Genomic DNA, 18615 nt, shown 5'->3' with positions numbered 1-18615 from the left:
TGTTTACAATGCAAACCAATTTAAGCACACACAAATAAGGTCCAATTGTTCAATGCTCAACAATAAAGATGTAAGGATTATCCGAGAATAAACAGATTACAGATCACATTCCTAGCAAGTATTTCAGATACCATGTAATCCAGTCTCCACACTGCATCCCTAAAATTCAGAGTAGGGCTGTGGAGTTGGTAAGCCAAACCTCCAACTCCTCCGACTCCATAGCACTGCCTCAGGACTGAGGATGTACATAAAGTGTAGCACAGATTCATCTCACCTAACAGCCGAGATGCTTAAATCAGGAACAGAACAGACAATTATAGGGCATTTCAGAACTTTCCCAAATTATTATGACAAAAAATTTACGGCACATACTACATAGTGATACTGTACCCAATGTATTACCAGTATATATTTTAGGAGTAGATCCATTTTATACTGACGCCAACTCCATGAAAATGGACCTCGACTTCACAGCTCTGATTCAGTGGCAGTGAAATGTTACATACGAGAGTGCTTCTCACTAAATTAGAATATCATCTAAAAGTTAATTTATTTCAGTTCTTCAATACAAAACGTTAAACTCATATTATATAGAGAAACAGAGTGATCTATTTCAAGTGTTTATTTCTGTTAATGTTGATGATTATGGCTTACAGCCAATGAAAACCCAAAAGTAATTATCTCAGTAAATTAGAATACTTTCTAATGGCAGCTTGGAAAAATGATTGTAAAATCTGAAATGTTAGACTACTGAAATGTATGTTCAGTAAATGCACTCAATACTTGGTCGGGCTCCTTTTGCATCAATTACTGCGGCATGGCATGGAGGCGATCAGTCTGTGGCACTGCTGAGATGTTATGGAAGCCCAGGTTGCTTTGATAGCAATCTTTAGCTCATCTGCATTGTTGGGTCTGGTGTCTCTCAACTTCCTCTTGACAATACCCCATAGAGAATCTATGGGGTTAAGGTCAGGCGAGTTTGCGGGCCAATCAAGCACAGTGATACTGTTTTTAAACCAGGTATTAGTACTTTTGGCAGTGTGGACAGGTGCCAAGTCCTGCTGGAAAATGAAATTTTCATCTCCAAAAGCTTGTCAGTAGTGATGAGCGAGTATACTCGTTGCACGGGTTTTCCCGAGCACGCTCGGGTGATCTCCGAGTATTTGTTATTGCTCGGAGATATAGTTTTCATCACCTCAGCAGCATGATTTATGGCTGCCAGATACGCTGAATACATGTGAGGAATGCGGTTATCCAGGTTGCTTGTGCACCTTTTTCTACCACACTTTTTTCTTCCACTCAACTTTCCATTAATATGCTTGGATACAGCACTCTGAACAGCCAGCTTCTTTAGCAATGACCTTTTGTAGCTTACCCTCCTTTTGGACATCTGTCGAGTACGCAATCTTCCCCATGATTGTGGAGCCTACTGAAACAGACCTTTTTAAACGCTTAGGAAGCCTTTGCAGGTGTTTTTTGTTAATTATTCTAATTTACAGCTAGATAATGACTTTTGGGTTTTCATTGGCTGTAAGACATAATCATCAACATTAACAGAAATAAACACTTGAAATAGATCACTGTTTGTAATGACTCTATATAATACGAGTATTAAAGAACTTAAATAAATTCAGTTTTTGATGATATTCTAATTTAGTGAGAAGCACTTGTACCTCTCTAACCAGCCTACCCACATTGTCCCACAAGTCTGAGGCATGACCAGAAGATATGAACCAAATCTGCCCCTTCGTCACTACATGTTGGACACTGTTCATTTTTAGCATAATATTTGGAGTTCTAAATAAACTATGAATAAGAAATATTTCTTACCATCCCTGAGCCACATTAATAGACACCTTTCCAAGGCATTTCAAAATACATTCCCATTCTTCAGGGGAAATGTGCCCTATATCCCTTTCCCATCTTGACCTGCTCAAAGCCATAGGAATCCCTTAAAGTGTTGGATAGCAAAGATTTGTACATTATTGAAATCAAGCCTCTATTTTCTTTTGCTTGTACAATATAGTCCAGAAGCCCGTTGGAAGAAATAGTGAGATCGGACATACTTTCCTGGACCCTTATCCTTGCCTTAACTATAGATATTTGTTGGAGTCAGAGTCGTAACTGGAACGTCCGTTTTAGGTGATCAAATGTATGGAAGTGTCCATCCAAATATAACTGGTATACATATTTCAGCCCTCATTTCTTCCATTCTCCAAATCCTTCCAGATGACAGAGCTCCCTCAAGCCTGGATTATCCCATATTGGAGTATATTTAGAATAGGCCCATATATCCCACAGATTTTTTCAGGTCCACAACACTTTATGTATAAGAGCAAGGGTCGGGGCATTACTGGATTTGGCTTTGAGTATATTTGACTCTAGGAGTTCCAAAATATCATCCCCTCCCCCAGGTATTAAGTACCACAGCCCCTGCCTCCACAGTCTTCTCCAATGCCCAACCCTTGAAATGTTGGAGATGAGAGGCCAGGAAATACCACCATGCATTAAGAAGGGTTAAACCGCCCTGATCCTTGGGCAGCTTTATTCTAGGGACGCCCTTTTCCAGAGCAGGTCCTGGAATATATTATGCATCTTTTTAAACCAGTACTTTGGGATCGAAACAAGAGAATGGTGTGTTCTGCCAAGGGCAGAGAGGGGCAGTTAACCCCATGCTCTAACTTTATTTCTTGACTTAACTACCAGAAGATTCAGGTTTTAAGGGATGTAGTCATTAACCTCGCTGGTAACATACATGCCCAGGTATTTGAGCTTTTGCACCATCGGGATTGCTAAAGACTCATTTGGTCGAAGATGTATATTATCATCCAAGTGGAGAAAAAAAAATTACTTCAACCAATTAATATTTAGGCCACAAAAGGCCCCAAATTTTTAAATGGTATCTATTGTTAAAGGGAACCTGTCACCTGAATTTGGCGGGACTGGTTTTGGGTCATATGGGCGGAATTTTCGGGTGTTTGATTCACCCTTTCCTTACCCGCTGGCTGCATGCTGGCTGCAATATTGGATTGAAGTTCATTCTCTGTCCTCCATAGTACACGCCTGCACAAGGCAAGATTGCTTTGCGCAGGCGTGTACTATGGAGGACAGAGAATGAACTTCAATCCAATATTGCAGCCAGCATGCAGCCAACGGGTAAGGAAAGGGTGAATCAAACACCTGAAAACTCCGCCCATATGACCCAAAACCAGTCCCGCCAAATTCAGGTGACAGAGTCCCTTTAAAGGGAGAGAAATATTAAAAGTTATCAACAAATATTCTGCAAGGTGATCTCTTCCTCTTTTCACACCATATTTAAAACCCCTAATACCTGGGTGTGGTCTAATTATACTTGCTACAGGTTTTATTGCAATAGCAAAAATCAGGGGAGATAGAAGACAGCCTTGTATTGTTTCCCTAAAAGATCAAAACTCACCAACATATCTCTGTTAACTCTTATTCTAGCTGTCGGGGTCTTATACACTAGCATTACCCATTTGATAAAGTTAGAACAAAATCCCATTTCCCTTAGCACTGCCCACATATATTTCCACTCCACAGCATCAAAAGCCTTTGTGGCATCCAAGAAGAGAACAGCATTATTCTTGGGATCAAGTTAATGGCAGTTAACTTAGATGGCATGAAGCCAGCTTGATCCGGGTGTATTACCAACGTTATTACAGAGCTCAACCTATTTGCCAGGATTTTAGCCAGAATCGTGACTTCAGACATTAGGTTTGTATGATTCTGGTAATTCCTCATCTTTCCCATCCTTGGGTAAGACAACAATTATAGCAATTCTTGGCATTGTCCCCTTGGCAAATGCATTATTAACCATTTCCAAATAATAACCTCCACCTAAAATATTACTACTGGAAGGTCATCAGACCCAAGGGCTTTATCATTTGACATTTCACCTACCGCTCGTTGACTCTTCTCCAGGAAAATCAGCAATTCCCTAAAAAAAAAAAAATCTCTATTGCCTTCTTCCAAAACGGGAAGTTTAATTCCAGTTAGGTAATCTGGTAGCGCTTCTCCTGAGTAGCTTGCCTGATACGAATACTAATTGGTAAAAACTATGTAATGTCTATAATATTGCAGTAGATTTGGTGTTAAACCACCCCTCTCTATTTTTTAAGAAAACATCTGAGTCATTCCCTTCAGACTTTTCAGGAACCCCCACCAGCCTAATATTATTGCGTCTCTGACAATTTTCCAGATCATCAGCCTTAGCAATCAGTGCTGTGACTGCTTGCGCATGACTCTGTATAACTCAACGGACTGGCGGGAGAGCATCATCCAACTCTCACTAACTCTGCTTTCCACTACTGTGGTGCGTTCGGCCCCTTTCTGCACATCATGACGTATTATAGAAATAGATTCTTGCATATTGTCACCATGTTTCTTCAGTGTATTGAGAGTAAAGTTGCATTTATTAAATGCATTGAGGACTGCCAGGAAAGTGGGACCCCCTGGGAAGACTCTTCACGTGTACTGCTTTTACCTTTTGGAGCTGCAGTAGATCCATTATACCTTTTGAGGCATTGCCTCTAGCTCACGGAACTCAGTCTCCTCCACAGATAATGCCATAATTCGGGGCCCTTCACCAGATGTTCCCCTGTGGGGGAGACACTGACATCTTGAGCAACAGTGCGGGGTGGCATCTTGGATTTCAGTCGGCACCGCATCTTCATCTTACTCTTGCTTTTTGGAGTGCATCATGACACCGCCACGGCCCAGAGATCAGCTTCCCATCATTCAGGCACTTTGAGGAAGTGAGTCAAGCCCTGATCTGTTCTTCTGCCTCTAATGGATCGTTCAGGATGAGTGCCGTGGGTGCTCAGGGAAAGCATGTTTCACCACATACACAGCTTGGCAACGCCCCCATGTTTTAATGATTATTAACACTTTACAATATAATTGTGCAAATGAACTGGGCTACCATCATTACCAGTGGGTGCCAGATGCAACTTAGCCCTTAGAAGTCACCGATGATAGAGATCGTAGCATGTAAGCTGTGAGAAGATGGAAGGATCTGTCACCACATTGGTGTCCCTGCAAACAACCTAACACAGCCCAACAAGAACCCTGTGTCTGCTTATCAGGCCCTGGATAAATACTAGCTCCATATGGGACCGAAAAAAAAAGGTTTGACACAAAACTCTCAGCCATTACATGACAGCAGACTTGTGAGTCCTCAAAGTGCGCACCGTCAGGGTTCTCCTATACTGGTGGAGAGACTGGGCATTCATGTGATCCAAAGTCTGTGATTTGTATATTTCTGGCCACTCTCCAACTAGACGTGCACAGCATCACTCAATTCACTTGTATTGAGTGAAACTATGCACTTCTAGTTTGAATGTGGCTGAGAGTATGCATAGTAACGTAGGCCTAGGTCCATCAAGTTCAGCCTTTCTCCACCAATTGTGCATTTTGTCACTAATCTAGTTATAACCCGCAATGTTATGCATATCACATACTTGCAGCCACATGAACGTCCTCTCCTGGCAACAGAGAATCCCGAAAACGCAGGCAGTGAGGATTCTCAAGTCTGTCGTCACACAGTGACTGCAGATATTGGTGTCAAAACTGGACATCACCTTTAAGTGCTCTGAGTCTCTGCCTCTAAAATGTACTTTTCCTTTTGAAAGCTCATTGTCTGTGTCTTTGTCTAGTGGCTGAAGTCACATAATGAGCTATCAATCAAGCTAAATAGGTTGGGGGTGGAAAAACCACCTAGGAAGGCAGAAGCTTGTTAAAGTGCTCTGTCACACCTTGAGCACTTGAAGCCTCATTTGCATATAAATGAAAACGCTAATTTCTCTGGAACGCAGCAACACATAGAAAATATAAAAAGGTGTCCATGGATGTAGCTTTCCTGTGTTCAGGGGGGGATGTCTTACTGACATTTTCTCTTTAAAGAAAAATAAAATACGGTAATTAGTTAAGCAGTAGCAGAAAAAAGAAAAGTTCATAGTTTTATATTTCTAGTTTCTCCGCCCAAAAAGGTTATAAATGATATATACGGTAGGTACTACCAACAAAGATAACTAGTGCCACAGAAAACAACTCCTCATAAGGCTATAACAATAGAAAGTATAAAAAAAAAAAGAAAGAAAAGAAAATCTGTTTCCTACTGACAAAAATAGGCAAGGCATCTGACATTCTCAAAATGTCTCACCTCTCCAATTAGCAGACAGATTATCTCCAGGGTGAGGTTCAATATCCTATCGTTCGTCCTATGCCCATCCGTGTCCATCCTCATTGTTATGAGGAGGAAGCAGAGAACAAGACCTCACCAGGAAAGGTTCTGGATAGCAAAAAAAAACAAATAATAATTAGGTGATCCATAACTTATAATAAAAAGCATAATCACTGAATGTGAATGGTGACATAACATTCATGAGACGTACAGTAAGTGTCTAATCCCAATGCAGCTCCTATGCACTCTTACAATTTATTTTACTTGATTATAAGGCGCCATTAATTCCACAGCACTGATCAGGAGAGTCATATTCCCACCACTAAGGCCCCAGGAGAGTCCAGGATGGTTCTCGGTAGATAGCAGGTCAGTGAACATTACTCTGTGTGTGAGGTCCAACCCTTGATAGTGAATGCTTTCTCCAGCAGGTACAGTTTGGAAAAGAAGTATTTGATACACTGCCAATTTTACAAGTTTTCCCACCTACAAAGAATGGGGAGGTCTGTAATTTTTATCGCAGGTACACTTCAACTGTGAAAGACAGAATCTAAAAAAAAAAAAAAAAAAAAAAATCACATTGCATGATTTTTAAATAATTAACCCCTTTACCCCCAAGGGTGGTTTGCACGTTAATGACCGGGCCAATTTTTACAATTCTGACCACTGTCCCTTTGTGAGGTTATAACTCTGGAACGCTTCAACGGATCCCAGTGATTCTGACATTGTTTTCTCGTGACATATTGTACTTCATGACAATGGTAAAATTTCTTTGATATTACCTGCGTTTATTTGTGAAAAAAACGGAAATATGGCGAAAATTTTGAAAATTTCGCAATTTTCCAACTTTGAATTTTTATGCAATTAAATCACAGAGATATGTCACACAAAATACTTAATAAGTAACATTTCCCACATGTCTACTTTACATCAGCACAATTTTGGAACCAAAATTTTTTTTTGTTAGGGAGTTATAAGGGTTAAAAGTTGACCAGCAATTTCTCATTTCTACAACACCATTTTATTTTAGGGACCACATCTCATTTGAAGTCTTTTTGAGGGGTCTATATGATAGAAAATACCCAAGTGTGACACCATTCTAAAAACTACACCCCTCAAGGTGCTCAAACCCATATTCAAGAAGTTTATTAACCCTTCTGGTGCTTCACAGGAATTTTTTGAATGTTTAAATAAAAATGAACATTTAACTTTTTTTCACAAAAAATTTAATTCAGCTCCAATTTGTTTAATTTTACCAAGGGTAACAGGAGAAAATAGACCCCAAACATTGTTGTACAATTTGTCCTGAGCACGACAATACCCCACATGTGGGGGTAAACCACTGTTTGGCCGCATGGCAGAGCTCGGAAGCGAAGGAGCGCCATTTGACTTTTCAATGCAAACTTGACTGGAATTGAGATGGGACGCCATGTTTCGTTTGGAGAGCCCCTGATGTGCCTAAACATTGAAACCCCCAACAAGTGACACCATTTTGGAAAGTAGACCCCTTAAGGAACTTATCTAGATGTGTGGTGAGCACTTTGACCCACCAAGTGCTTCACAGAAGTTTATAATGTAGAACCGTAAAAATAAAAAATCATATTTTTTCATAAAAATTAACTTTCCGCCCCCAATTTTTTATTTTCCCAAGGGTAAGAGAAGAAATTGGACCCCAAAAGTTGTTATACAATTTGTCCTGAGTACGCTGATACCCCATATGTGGTGGTAAACCACTGTTTGGGCGGATGGAAGAGCTCGGAAGGGAAGGAGCGCCGCTTGACTTTTCAATGCAAAATTGACAGGAATTGAGATGGGATGCCATGTTGCGTTTGGAGAGCCCCTGATGTGCCTAAACATTGAAACCCCCCACAAGTGACACCATTTTGGAAAGCAGACCCCTTAAGGAACTTATCTAGATGTGTGGTGAGCACTTTGACCCACCAAGTGCTTCACAGAAGTTTATAATGCAGAGCCGTAAAAATAAAACAAAACATTTTTCCCACAAAAATTATTTTTTTAACCCCCAGTTTTGTATTTTCCCGAGGGTAACAGGAGAAAGTGGACCCCAAAATTTGTTGCCCAATTTGTCCTGAGTGCGATGATACACCATATGTGGGGGGAACCACTGTTTGGACGCATGGGAGGGTTCGGAAGGGAAGGAGTGCCATTTGAATGCAGACTTAGATGGAATGGTCTGCAGGTGTCACATTGCGTTTGCAGAGCCCCTAATGTACCTAAACAGTAGAAACCCCCCACAAGTGACACCATTTTGGAAAGTAGACCCCCTAAGGAACTTATCTACATGTGTGGTGAGCACTTTGACCCACCAAGGGCTTCACAGAAGTTTATAATGGAGAGCCGTAAAAAATAAAACAAAAATTTTTTCCCACAAAAATTATTTTTTAGCCCCCAGTTTTGTATTTTCCCGAGGGTAACAGGAGAAATTGGACCCCAAAATTTGTTGTCCAATTTGTTCTGAGTGCGCTGATACCCCATATGTGGGGGGGAACCACTATTTGGGCGCATGGGAGGGCTCGGAAGGGAAGGAGCTCCATTTGGAATGCAGGCTTAGATGGAATGGTCTGCAGGTGTCACATTGCATTTGCAGAGCCCCTAATGTACCGAAACAGTAGAAACCCCCCACAAGTGACATCATTTTGGAAACTAGACCCCCTAAGGAACTCATCTAGATGTGTTGTGAGAGCTTTGAACCCCCAAGTGTTTCACTACAGTTTGTAACGCAGAGCCGTGAAAATTGAAAAAAAAATCTTTCCCCCAAAAATTATTTTTTAGCCCCCAGTTTTGTATTTTCCCGAGGGTAAGAGGAGAAATTTGACCCCAAAAGTTGTTGTCCAATTTGTCCTGAGTACGCTGATACCCCATATGTTGGGGGGAACCACCGTTTGGGCGCATGGGAGGGCTCGGAAGGGAAGGAGTGCCATTTGGAATGCAGACTTAGATGGAATGGTCTGCAGGCGTCACATTGCGTTTGCAGAACCCCTAATGTACCTAAACAGTAGAAATCCCCCACAAGTGACCCCATATTGGAAACTAGACCCCCATGGAACTTATCTAGATGTGTTGTGAGAACTTTGAACCCCCAAGTGTTTCACTACAGTTTATAACGCAGAGCCGTGAAAAAAAATAAATCTTTTTTTTTCCCACAAAAAATATTTTTTAGCCCCCAGTTTTGTATTTTCCCAAGGGTAACAGGAGAAATTGGACCCCAAAAGTTGTTGTCCTATTTGTCCTGAGTACGCTGATACCCCATATGTTGGGGTAAACCCCTGTTTGGGCACACGGGAGAGCTCGGAAGGGAAGGAGCACTGTTTTACTTTTTCAACGCAGAATTGGCTGGAATTGAGATCGGACGCCATGTCGCGTTTGGAGAGCCCCTGATTTGCCTAAACAGTGGAAACCCCCCAATTATAACTGAAACCCTAATCCAAACACACCCCTAACCCTAATCCCAACAGTAACCCTAACCACACCTCTAACCCTGACACACACCTAACCCTAATCCCAACCCTATTCCCAACTGTAAATGTAATCTAAACCCTAACCGTAACTTTAGCCCCAACCCTAACTGTAGCCTTAACCCTAGCCCCAACCCTAACTTTAGCCCCAACCCAAACTGTAGCCCTAACCCTAACCATAGCCCTAACCCTAACTTTAGCCCCAACCCTAACTGTAGCCTTAACCCTAGCCCTAACCCTAGCCCTAACCCTAGCCCTAGCCCAAACCCTAATCCTAGCCCTAACCCTAGCCCAAACCCTAACCCTAACCCTAGCCCTAACCCTAATGGAAAAATGGAAATAAATACATTTTTTTAATTTTTCTCTAACTAAGGGGGTGATGAAGGGGGGTTTGATTTACTTTTATAGCGGGTTTTTTAGCGGATTTTTATGATTGGCAGCCGTCACACACTGAAAGACGCTTTTTATTGCAAAAAATATTTTTTGCGTTACCACATTTTGAGAGCTATAATTTTTCCATATTTTGGTTCACAGAGTCATGTGAGGTCTTGTTTTTTGCGGGACGAGTTGACGTTTTTATTGGTAACATTTTCGGGCACGTTACATTTTTTGATCGCTTTTTATTCCGATTTTTGCGAGGCAGAATGACCAAAAACCAGCTATTCATGAATTTCTTTTGGGGGAGGCGTTTATACCGTTCCGCGTTTGGTAAAATTGATAAAGCAGTTTTATTCTTCCGGTCAGTACGATTACAGCGACACCTCATTTATATCATTTTTTTATGTTATGGCGCTTTTATACGATAAAAACTTTTATAGAAAAAATAATTATTTTTGCATCGCTTTATTCTCAGGACTATAACTTTTTTTTTTTTTGCTGATGATACTGTATGGCGGCTCGTTTTTTGCGGGACAAGATGATGCTTTCAGCGGTATCATGGTTATTTATATCTGTCTTTTTGATCGCGTGTTATTCCACTTTTTGTTCGGCGGTATGATAATAAAGCGTTGTTTTTTGCCTCGTTTTTTTTTTTTTTTTCTTACGGTGTTTACTGAAGGGGTTAACTAGTGGGCCAGTTTTATAGGTCGGGTCGTTACGGATGCGGCGATACTAAATATGTGTACTTTTATTGTTTTTTTTTATTTAGATAAAGAAATGTATTTAGGGGAATAATTTTTTTTTTTTTTTCATTATTTAGGAATATTTTTTTTTATTTTTTATTTTTACACATTTTGAAAAATTTTTTTTTACTTTTTTACATTGTCCCAGGGGGGGACATCACAGATCAGTGATCTGACAGTGTGCACAGCACTCTGTCAGATCACTGATCTGACATGCAGCGCTGCAGCCTTCACAGTGCCTGCTCTGAGCAGGCTCTGTGAAGCCACCTCCCTCCCTGCAGGACCCGGATCCGTGGCCATCTTGGATCCGGGGCTGGAGGAAGCAGGGAGGGAGGTGAGACCCTCGCAGCAACGCGATCACATCGCGTTGCTGCGGGGGGCTCAGGGAAGCCCGCAGGGAGCCCCCTCCCTGCGGGAAGCTTCCCTATACCGCCGGCACATCGCGATCATCTTTGATCGCGGTGTGCCAGGGGTTAATGTGCCGGGGGCGGTCCGTGACCGCTCCTGGCACATAGTTCCGGATGTCAGCTGCGATAAACAGCTGACACCCGGCCGTGATCGGCGGCGCTCCCCCCGTGAGCGCCGCCGATCGCGCTGGACGTACTATCCCGTCCGTGGTCATGGGGGCCCACCCCACCTCGACGGGATAGTACGTCCCATGTCAGAAAGGGGTTAAATTTCATTTTACTGCATGAAATAAGTATGTGATCACCTACCAACCAGCAAGAATTCTGGCTTTCGCAGACTTGTTAATCTTTTTTTTTTTTTTTAAGAAGCCCTCCCACTCTGCACTTATTAACTGTATTAATTGCACCTGCTTGAACTTGTTACTTGTATAAAAGACACCTGTCCACACACAATCAATCACACTCCAACCTCCCCACCATGGTCAAGACCAAAGAGCTGTCTAAGGACATCAGGGACAAAATTGTAGACCTGCACAAGGCTGGGATGGGCTACAGGACAATAGGAAAGCAGGTTGGTGAGAAGGCAACAACTGTTGGCACAATTAGAAAATGGAAGAAACATAAGATGACTGTCAATCTTCCTCGGTCTGGGGCGTCATGCAAGATCTTGCCTCGTTGACTAAGGAAGTTTGTGAGAAAGGTCAAGAATCAGCCCAAAATTGCATGGGAGGATCTAGTCAATGACTTGAAGAGAGCTGGCACCACAGTCTCAAACATTGTCATTAGTAACACCCTATGCTATCATGGATTACAATCCTGCAGGGCACGCAAGGTCCCCCAGCTTACGCCAGCACATGTCCAAGCCCATTTGAAGGAAGCCACTGACCATCTGGATGATCCAGAGGGGGTATGGGAGAAGGTCATGTAGTCAGGTGGGACTAAAATTGAATTTTTTGGTATCAACGCCATTCACCGTGTTTAGATGAAGAAAAAGGATGAGTACAACCCCAAGAAAACCATCCCAACTGTAAAGCATGGTGGGGAAACATTATACTTTGGTGGTTCCTTTCTGCCAAGGGGACTGGACGGCTGCACTGCATTGAAGGGAGAATGGATGGGGTCATGTACCAAAAGACTTTGGCCAAGAACCTTCTTCCCTCAGTAAAAGCATTGAAGATGGGTCGTGTCTGGGTCTTCCAGCATGACGACTAAAAAAAAAACAAAAAAAAAAAAACACACACACAGCAAGGACAACTAATCAATGGCTCCGTAAGAAGCATTTCAAGGTACTGGAGTGGCCTAGCCAGTCCCCAGACCTGAATCCAATAGAAAAGTCCCGAAACCTGAAAGATCTGGAGAAGATCTGTATGGAGGAGTGGGCCAAAATCCCTGCTGCAGTGTGTACAAACTTGGTCAAGAACTACAGGAAACGTCTGACCTCTGTAATTGCAATCAAATGTTTCTATTTCAAATATTAAGTTCTGTTTTTCTATTGTACCAAATACTTATTTCATGCAATAAAATGCAAATTAGTTATGTAAAAATCAAACAATGTAATTTTCTGGTTTTTATTTTTAGATTCTGTCTCTCACAGTAAAAGTGTACCTATGATAAAAATTACAGACCTCTCCATTTTTTGCACGTGACAAAACTTTGAAAATCGGCAGTGTATCAAATACTTATTTTCCCCACACCTTTTTACAGAGATATATATAGATCTTTGACAGGAAAACATACTCAGAAGGGAGGTAAGAACATTTCTAAAACAATCCACAGCGAGGAGATTGGAACAAAACAAAATCCTCTAAACTGCATGCTCGCAAACGCCAGAAGCCTGACAAACAAGATGGAAGAACTAGAAGCAGAAATATCTACAGGTAACTTTGACATAGTGGGAATAACCGAGACATGGTTAGATGAAAGCTATGACTGGGCAGTTAACTTACAGGGTTACAGTCTGTTTAGAAAGGATCGTAAAAATCGGAGAGGAGGAGGGGTTTGTCTCTATGTAAAGTCTTGTCTAAAGTCCACTTTAAGGGAGGATATTAGCGAAGGAAATGAGGATGTCGAGTCCATATGGGTCGAAATTCATGGAGGGAAAAATGGTAACAAAATTCTCATTGGGGTCTGTTACAAACCCCCAAATATAACAGAAACCATGGAAAGTCTACTTCTAAAGCAGATAGATGAAGCTGCAACCCATAATGAGGTCCTGGTTATGGGGGACTTTAACTACCCGGATATTAACTGGGAAACAGAAACCTGTGAAACCCATAAAGGCAACAGGTTTCTGCTAATAACCAAGAAAAATTATCTTTCACAATTGGTGCAGAATCCAACCAGAGGAGCAGCACTTTTAGACCTAATACTATCTAATAGACCTGACAGAATAACAAATCTGCAGGTGGTTGGGCATCTAGGAAATAGCGACCACAATATTGTACAGTTTCACCTGTCTTTCACTAGGGGGACTTGTCAGGGAGTCACAAAAACATTGAACTTTAGGAAGGCAAAGTTTGACCAGCTTAGAGATGCCCTTAATCTGGTAGACTGGGACAATAGCCTCAGAAATAAGAATACAGATAATAAATGGGAAATGTTTAAGAACATCCTAAATAGGCAGTGTAAGCGGTTTATACCTTGTGGGAATAAAAGGACTAGAAATAGGAAAAACCCAATGTGGCTAAACAAAGAAGTAAGACAGGCAATTAACAGTAAAAAGAAAGCATTTGCACTACTAAAGCAGGATGGCACCATTGAAGCTCTAAAAAACTATAGGGAGAAAAATACTTTATCTAAAAAACTAATTAAAGCTGCCAAAAAGGAAACAGAGAAGCACATTGCTAAGGAGAGTAAAACTAATCCCAAACTGTTCTTCAACTATATCAATAGTAAAAGAATAAAAACTGAAAATGTAGGCCCCTTAAAAAATAGTGAGGAAAGAATGGTTGTAGATGACGAGGAAAAGGCTAACATATTAAACACCTTCTTCTCCACGGTATTCACGGTGGAAAATAAAATGCTAGGTGAAATCCCAAGAAACAATGAAAACCCTATATTAAGGGTCACCAATCTAACCCAAGAAGAGGTGCGAAACCGGCTAAATAAGATTAAAATAGATAAATCTCCGGGTCCGGATGGCATACACCCACGAGTACTAAGAGAACTAAGTAATGTAATAGATAAACCATTATTTCTTATTTTTAGTGACTCTATAGCGACAGGGTCTGTTCCGCAGGATTGGCGCATAGCAAATGTGGTGCCAATATTCAAAAAGGGCTCTAAAAGTGAACCTGGAAATTATAGGCCAGTAAGTCTAACCTCTATTGTTGGTAAAATATTTGAAGGGTTTCTGAGGGATGTTATTCTGGATTATCTCAATGAGAATAACTGTTTAACTCCATATCAGCATGGGTTTATGAGAAATCGCTCCTGTCAAACCAATCTAATCAGTTTTTATGAAGAGGTAAGCTATAGGCTGGACCACGGTGAGTCATTGGACGTGGTATTTCTCGATTTTTCCAAAGCGTTTGATACCGTGCCACACAAGAGGTTGGTACACAAAATGAGAATGCTTGGTCTGGGGGAAAATGTGTGTAAATGGGTTAGTAACTGGCTTAGTGATAGAAAGCAGAGGGTGGTTATAAATGGTATAGTCTCTAACTGGGTCGCTGTGACCAGTGGGGTACCGCAGGGGTCAGTATTGGGACCTGTTCTCTTCAACATATTCATTAATGATCTGGTAGAAGGTTTACACAGTAAAATATCGATATTTGCAGATGATACAAAACTATGTAAAGCAGTTAATACAAGAGAAGATAGTATTCTGCTACAGATGGATCTGGATAAGTTGGAAACTTGGGCTGAAAGGTGGCAGATGAGGTTTAACAATGATAAATGTAAGGTTATACACATGGGAAGAAGGAATCAATGTCACCATTACACACTGAACGGGAAACCACTGGGTAAATCTGACAGGGAGAAGGACTTGGGGATCCTAGTTAATGATAAACTTACCTGGAGCAGCCAGTGCCAGGCAGCAGCTGCCAAGGCAAACAGGATCATGGGGTGCATTAAAAGAGGTCTGGATACACATGATGAGAGCATTATACTGCCTCTGTACAAATCCCTAGTTAGACCGCACATGGAGTACTGTGTCCAGTTTTGGGCACCGGTGCTCAGGAAGGATATAATGGAACTAGAGAGAGTACAAGGGAGGGCAACAAAATTAATAAAGGGGATGGGAGAACTACAATACCCAGATAGATTAGCGAAATTAGGATTATTTAGTCTAGAAAAAAGACGACTGAGGGGCGATCTAATAACCATGTATAAGTATATAAGGGGACAATACAAATATCTCGCTGAGGATCTGTTTATACCAAGGAAGGTGACGGGCACAAGGGGGCATTCTTTGCGTCTGGAGGAGAGAAGGTTTTTCCACCAACATAGAAGAGGATTCTTTACTGTTAGGGCAGTGAGAATCTGGAATTGCTTGCCTGAGGAGGTGGTGATGGCGAACTCAGTCGAGGGGTTCAAGAGAGGCCTGGATGTCTTCCTGGAGCAGAACAATATTGTATCATACAATTATTAGGTTCTGTAGAAGGACATAGATCTGGGGATTTATTATGATGGAATATAGGCTGAACTGGATGGACAAATGTCTTTTTTCGGCCTTACTAACTATGTTACTATGTTACTATGTAAATGTTTCAGAACTTAATTAGCCTGGTAGGGTTATGTCTTTTTCACTGGCTAGTTGATGCAAATTTCCCAGCTTTATAAAAACCCAGCCTCCTCCTTGTGCCAAAAAAAAAAAAAAAATGCCATGGGTTTTTCTAAGCAGCTGCCTACTGAAAATGAAAATGGTGGCGTCCCACAAAGCAGGAGAAGGGTATAAGGCTGCGTGTCCACGTTCAGGATGGCCGGCGGTATCGTCGGAGCGGCAAACCCACTCTGCGGTAAGCCCCGCCGCCTTTCTGGGACGCGATGATGCCGGATGTGTTCATTGCACACATCCGGGATCATCGCTCCCCACCATAGGGCCCTGTGCTATATCTAGCGGCGCCGCAAGATATACGGACATGCTGCGATCTGAAAAGACGCGCAGCATGTCCGGAGTCGCAGGGCCGCCGCGTGCGTGTTACCACGCATAGTGGAGACGTGATTTCATTCAATCCCCTCCACTATGCTGTAACATCTGGACGCTGCGTGTCTGACGCTGCGGCTCTATGCAGCGTCAGACACGCAGCGTTTCCTGCACGTGGAAACATACCCTTAGAAGATAGCAAAGTGTTTACAAGTTGCCCTCTCTTCAGTTCAAAATGTAATTAAGGAATAGCAGTTAACAAGAACAGTGGAGGTCAAGATAAGGTCTGGAAGACCAAGCAAAATTTCAGTGAGAGCTGCTCGTAGGATTGCTAGAGAGGCAGATCAGAACCCTCACTTGACTGTAAGGAGCAGTCATCAGAAGAAAACCTCTCCTGCGTCCTCACCATAAAATTCAGTTTAGAAGTATGCAAAAGAACATCTAAACAAGCCAGATGCATTTTGGAAACAAGTTCTGGTGGACCGATGAGGTTAAAATAGAACTTTTTGGTCACAATGATCAAAGGAATGTGTGGAGAAAAAAAGGGTGCAGGATTTCAGGAAAAGAACATCTTGACAACCATTAAGAATGGGGGTGGATTAATCATGCTTTGGGGTTGTGCGGCAGCCAATAGCATGGGGAACATGCAGATCAAAATATAAAATTAGCAAACCAATATGGTAAGCGCCACAAAAAAAGATATAGAAAGAGCGGAATTGCTGTTTTGCGGTCATCTTACCTTCCAGTAAAAAAAAAAAATGCAACCAAACGGATGTATGTGACCGAAACAAATACTGATAAAAACTGAAGCTCACCCTGCAAAATAAGCATGCAGTCATACAAATACAGTATCAGGTGATAACATATTAGAGCAGCCAACAGAAATGGCAATCAGGCAAAAAAGCTTCAGCTATTGGCCTCTCTGCAGTGCACAGAGGGTTAATATGCAGCCATTGTAGAGGGCTACTCCAGCATTTTGGGTCTTGGAGTGGTGGCACTATTTCTATCCACATGTAGCTGTAGAGAAGTCAAATCCAGCAATATCTTTAGAAAGACGGCACATTCCATTACGGAGAGATCTGTATCGATGCACAATTGAGGCCGAAGTGCTTTCTGTGTGTGGAAGCACTTCCCACGCGCCTGTCACTCCGGCTCTCTTCTCTGCCTCCTCCTGCTTGACTGTGAAACTGCGTGTCTTCAGGTAAAGGCGCTGTCAATCAAGCAAGAGGAGGCGGTGCAAGGTGAAGAATAGAGTGACAGACGCATGTCAAGTGCTCCCACGTACCGAAAGCACATAAGCCTCATTTGCATATACGATTTCCCAGTAATGGACTGGCCACGTAAAGGAATTGCTGGACTTGCCTTTGAAAGATCCGCATGTGCATATAAATAATTTGGTGGGGTGAGATCCTGCTGACATTCCCTTTAAAATACACTATGAAAATTAACTTTATAACAAAAACATGTTGCAAACAACAAGTCATAAAAAGCATTGCCAGGAACGTTTGACAACAGCTGGGGACGCCGGCTCTGTCCAGCAAGACTCCCACTTGATATAGTCTGCTCCATTATGTCCCGTGCCTGCAAAACAGTAGGCAGGAGACAGCAGGGGATGCGGTGCAGTGTTGCAGGCAGCAGCTGCTTCTTCTATACTAGTCTGTGGCTAATGCAGCCTCTATGTAAAACAGCAGCAACATCATTAGTGAATTACCTCTAGCTGCAGGCACCGGGCTCTCAGAACGGAACTGGAAGCAAAACGGAGGATATAACCCAGAACAGACCTATGTGTCTGTAGCCAATCAACAAAGGACCACAACAAAATGGCCGCCGTACTCCGGTTCTGGGCGTTCTCTTCAGTTTATAAGCCTATATAGAAATATAACGGTGAACAACGCGACCCTTAATGTTTACCAGGGAAAAAATAGGGAAAAGCAGTGTTGAATATTGAATAAGAAATGGCAGCTTTGTGGACTACAAGAAAATGGACGCAGTAATAAACTGCAGATAGAGGCTCTGTAGTCGAGGAATGGGATAAAAGAGGTTTGGAACGCAGAAACCGGCGGAGATGAGAAGAAGCTCAAGCTTCCTGGGGAAAGGGGGTGGAGCTAATTGCGTGTCAGTCAGAGTTTATGTGCGTGGCTGAAAGGGCAGATATTGGTGGGGGTCCTGTGTGAGGAGGGCTCGACACTGCTGATATGGCGTTGTAGTGTTATCTAATGCAGGTGGAGCGGACTTCTGCGGTTCTGTGTACGGTTATACAGGAGGAGCGGACCTCTGCGGTTCTGTGTACGGTTATACAGGTGGAGTGGACCTCTGCGGTTCT

At 42.3% G+C, this 18615-nt stretch overlaps 1 protein-coding gene across 1 annotated transcript in view; it reads right to left on the bottom strand.

The window, feature by feature from the left end:
- Window positions 1-18136, bottom strand: part of LOC138665261 (zinc finger protein 436-like) — a 35409-nt gene extending 17273 nt beyond the window's left edge. The window contains exons 1-2 of the mRNA XM_069752578.1: window positions 18004-18136; window positions 6182-6310 (exon numbers count right to left, since the gene is read on the bottom strand). Of these exons, the coding sequence (XP_069608679.1) occupies window positions 6182-6265 (84 nt within the window). The 5' untranslated portion in view covers window positions 6266-6310; window positions 18004-18136. The remainder of the gene's footprint in view (window positions 1-6181; window positions 6311-18003) is intronic.
- Window positions 18137-18615: the final 479 nt, after the last annotated feature.

This window comes from Ranitomeya imitator, chromosome 2 (genome assembly GCF_032444005.1).
Source record: "Ranitomeya imitator isolate aRanImi1 chromosome 2, aRanImi1.pri, whole genome shotgun sequence".
Lineage (NCBI taxonomy): Eukaryota > Metazoa > Chordata > Amphibia > Anura > Dendrobatidae > Ranitomeya > Ranitomeya imitator.
The sequence above is the reverse complement of the archived record's forward strand: the minus strand, read 5'-3'. Positions and strand labels throughout refer to the sequence as shown.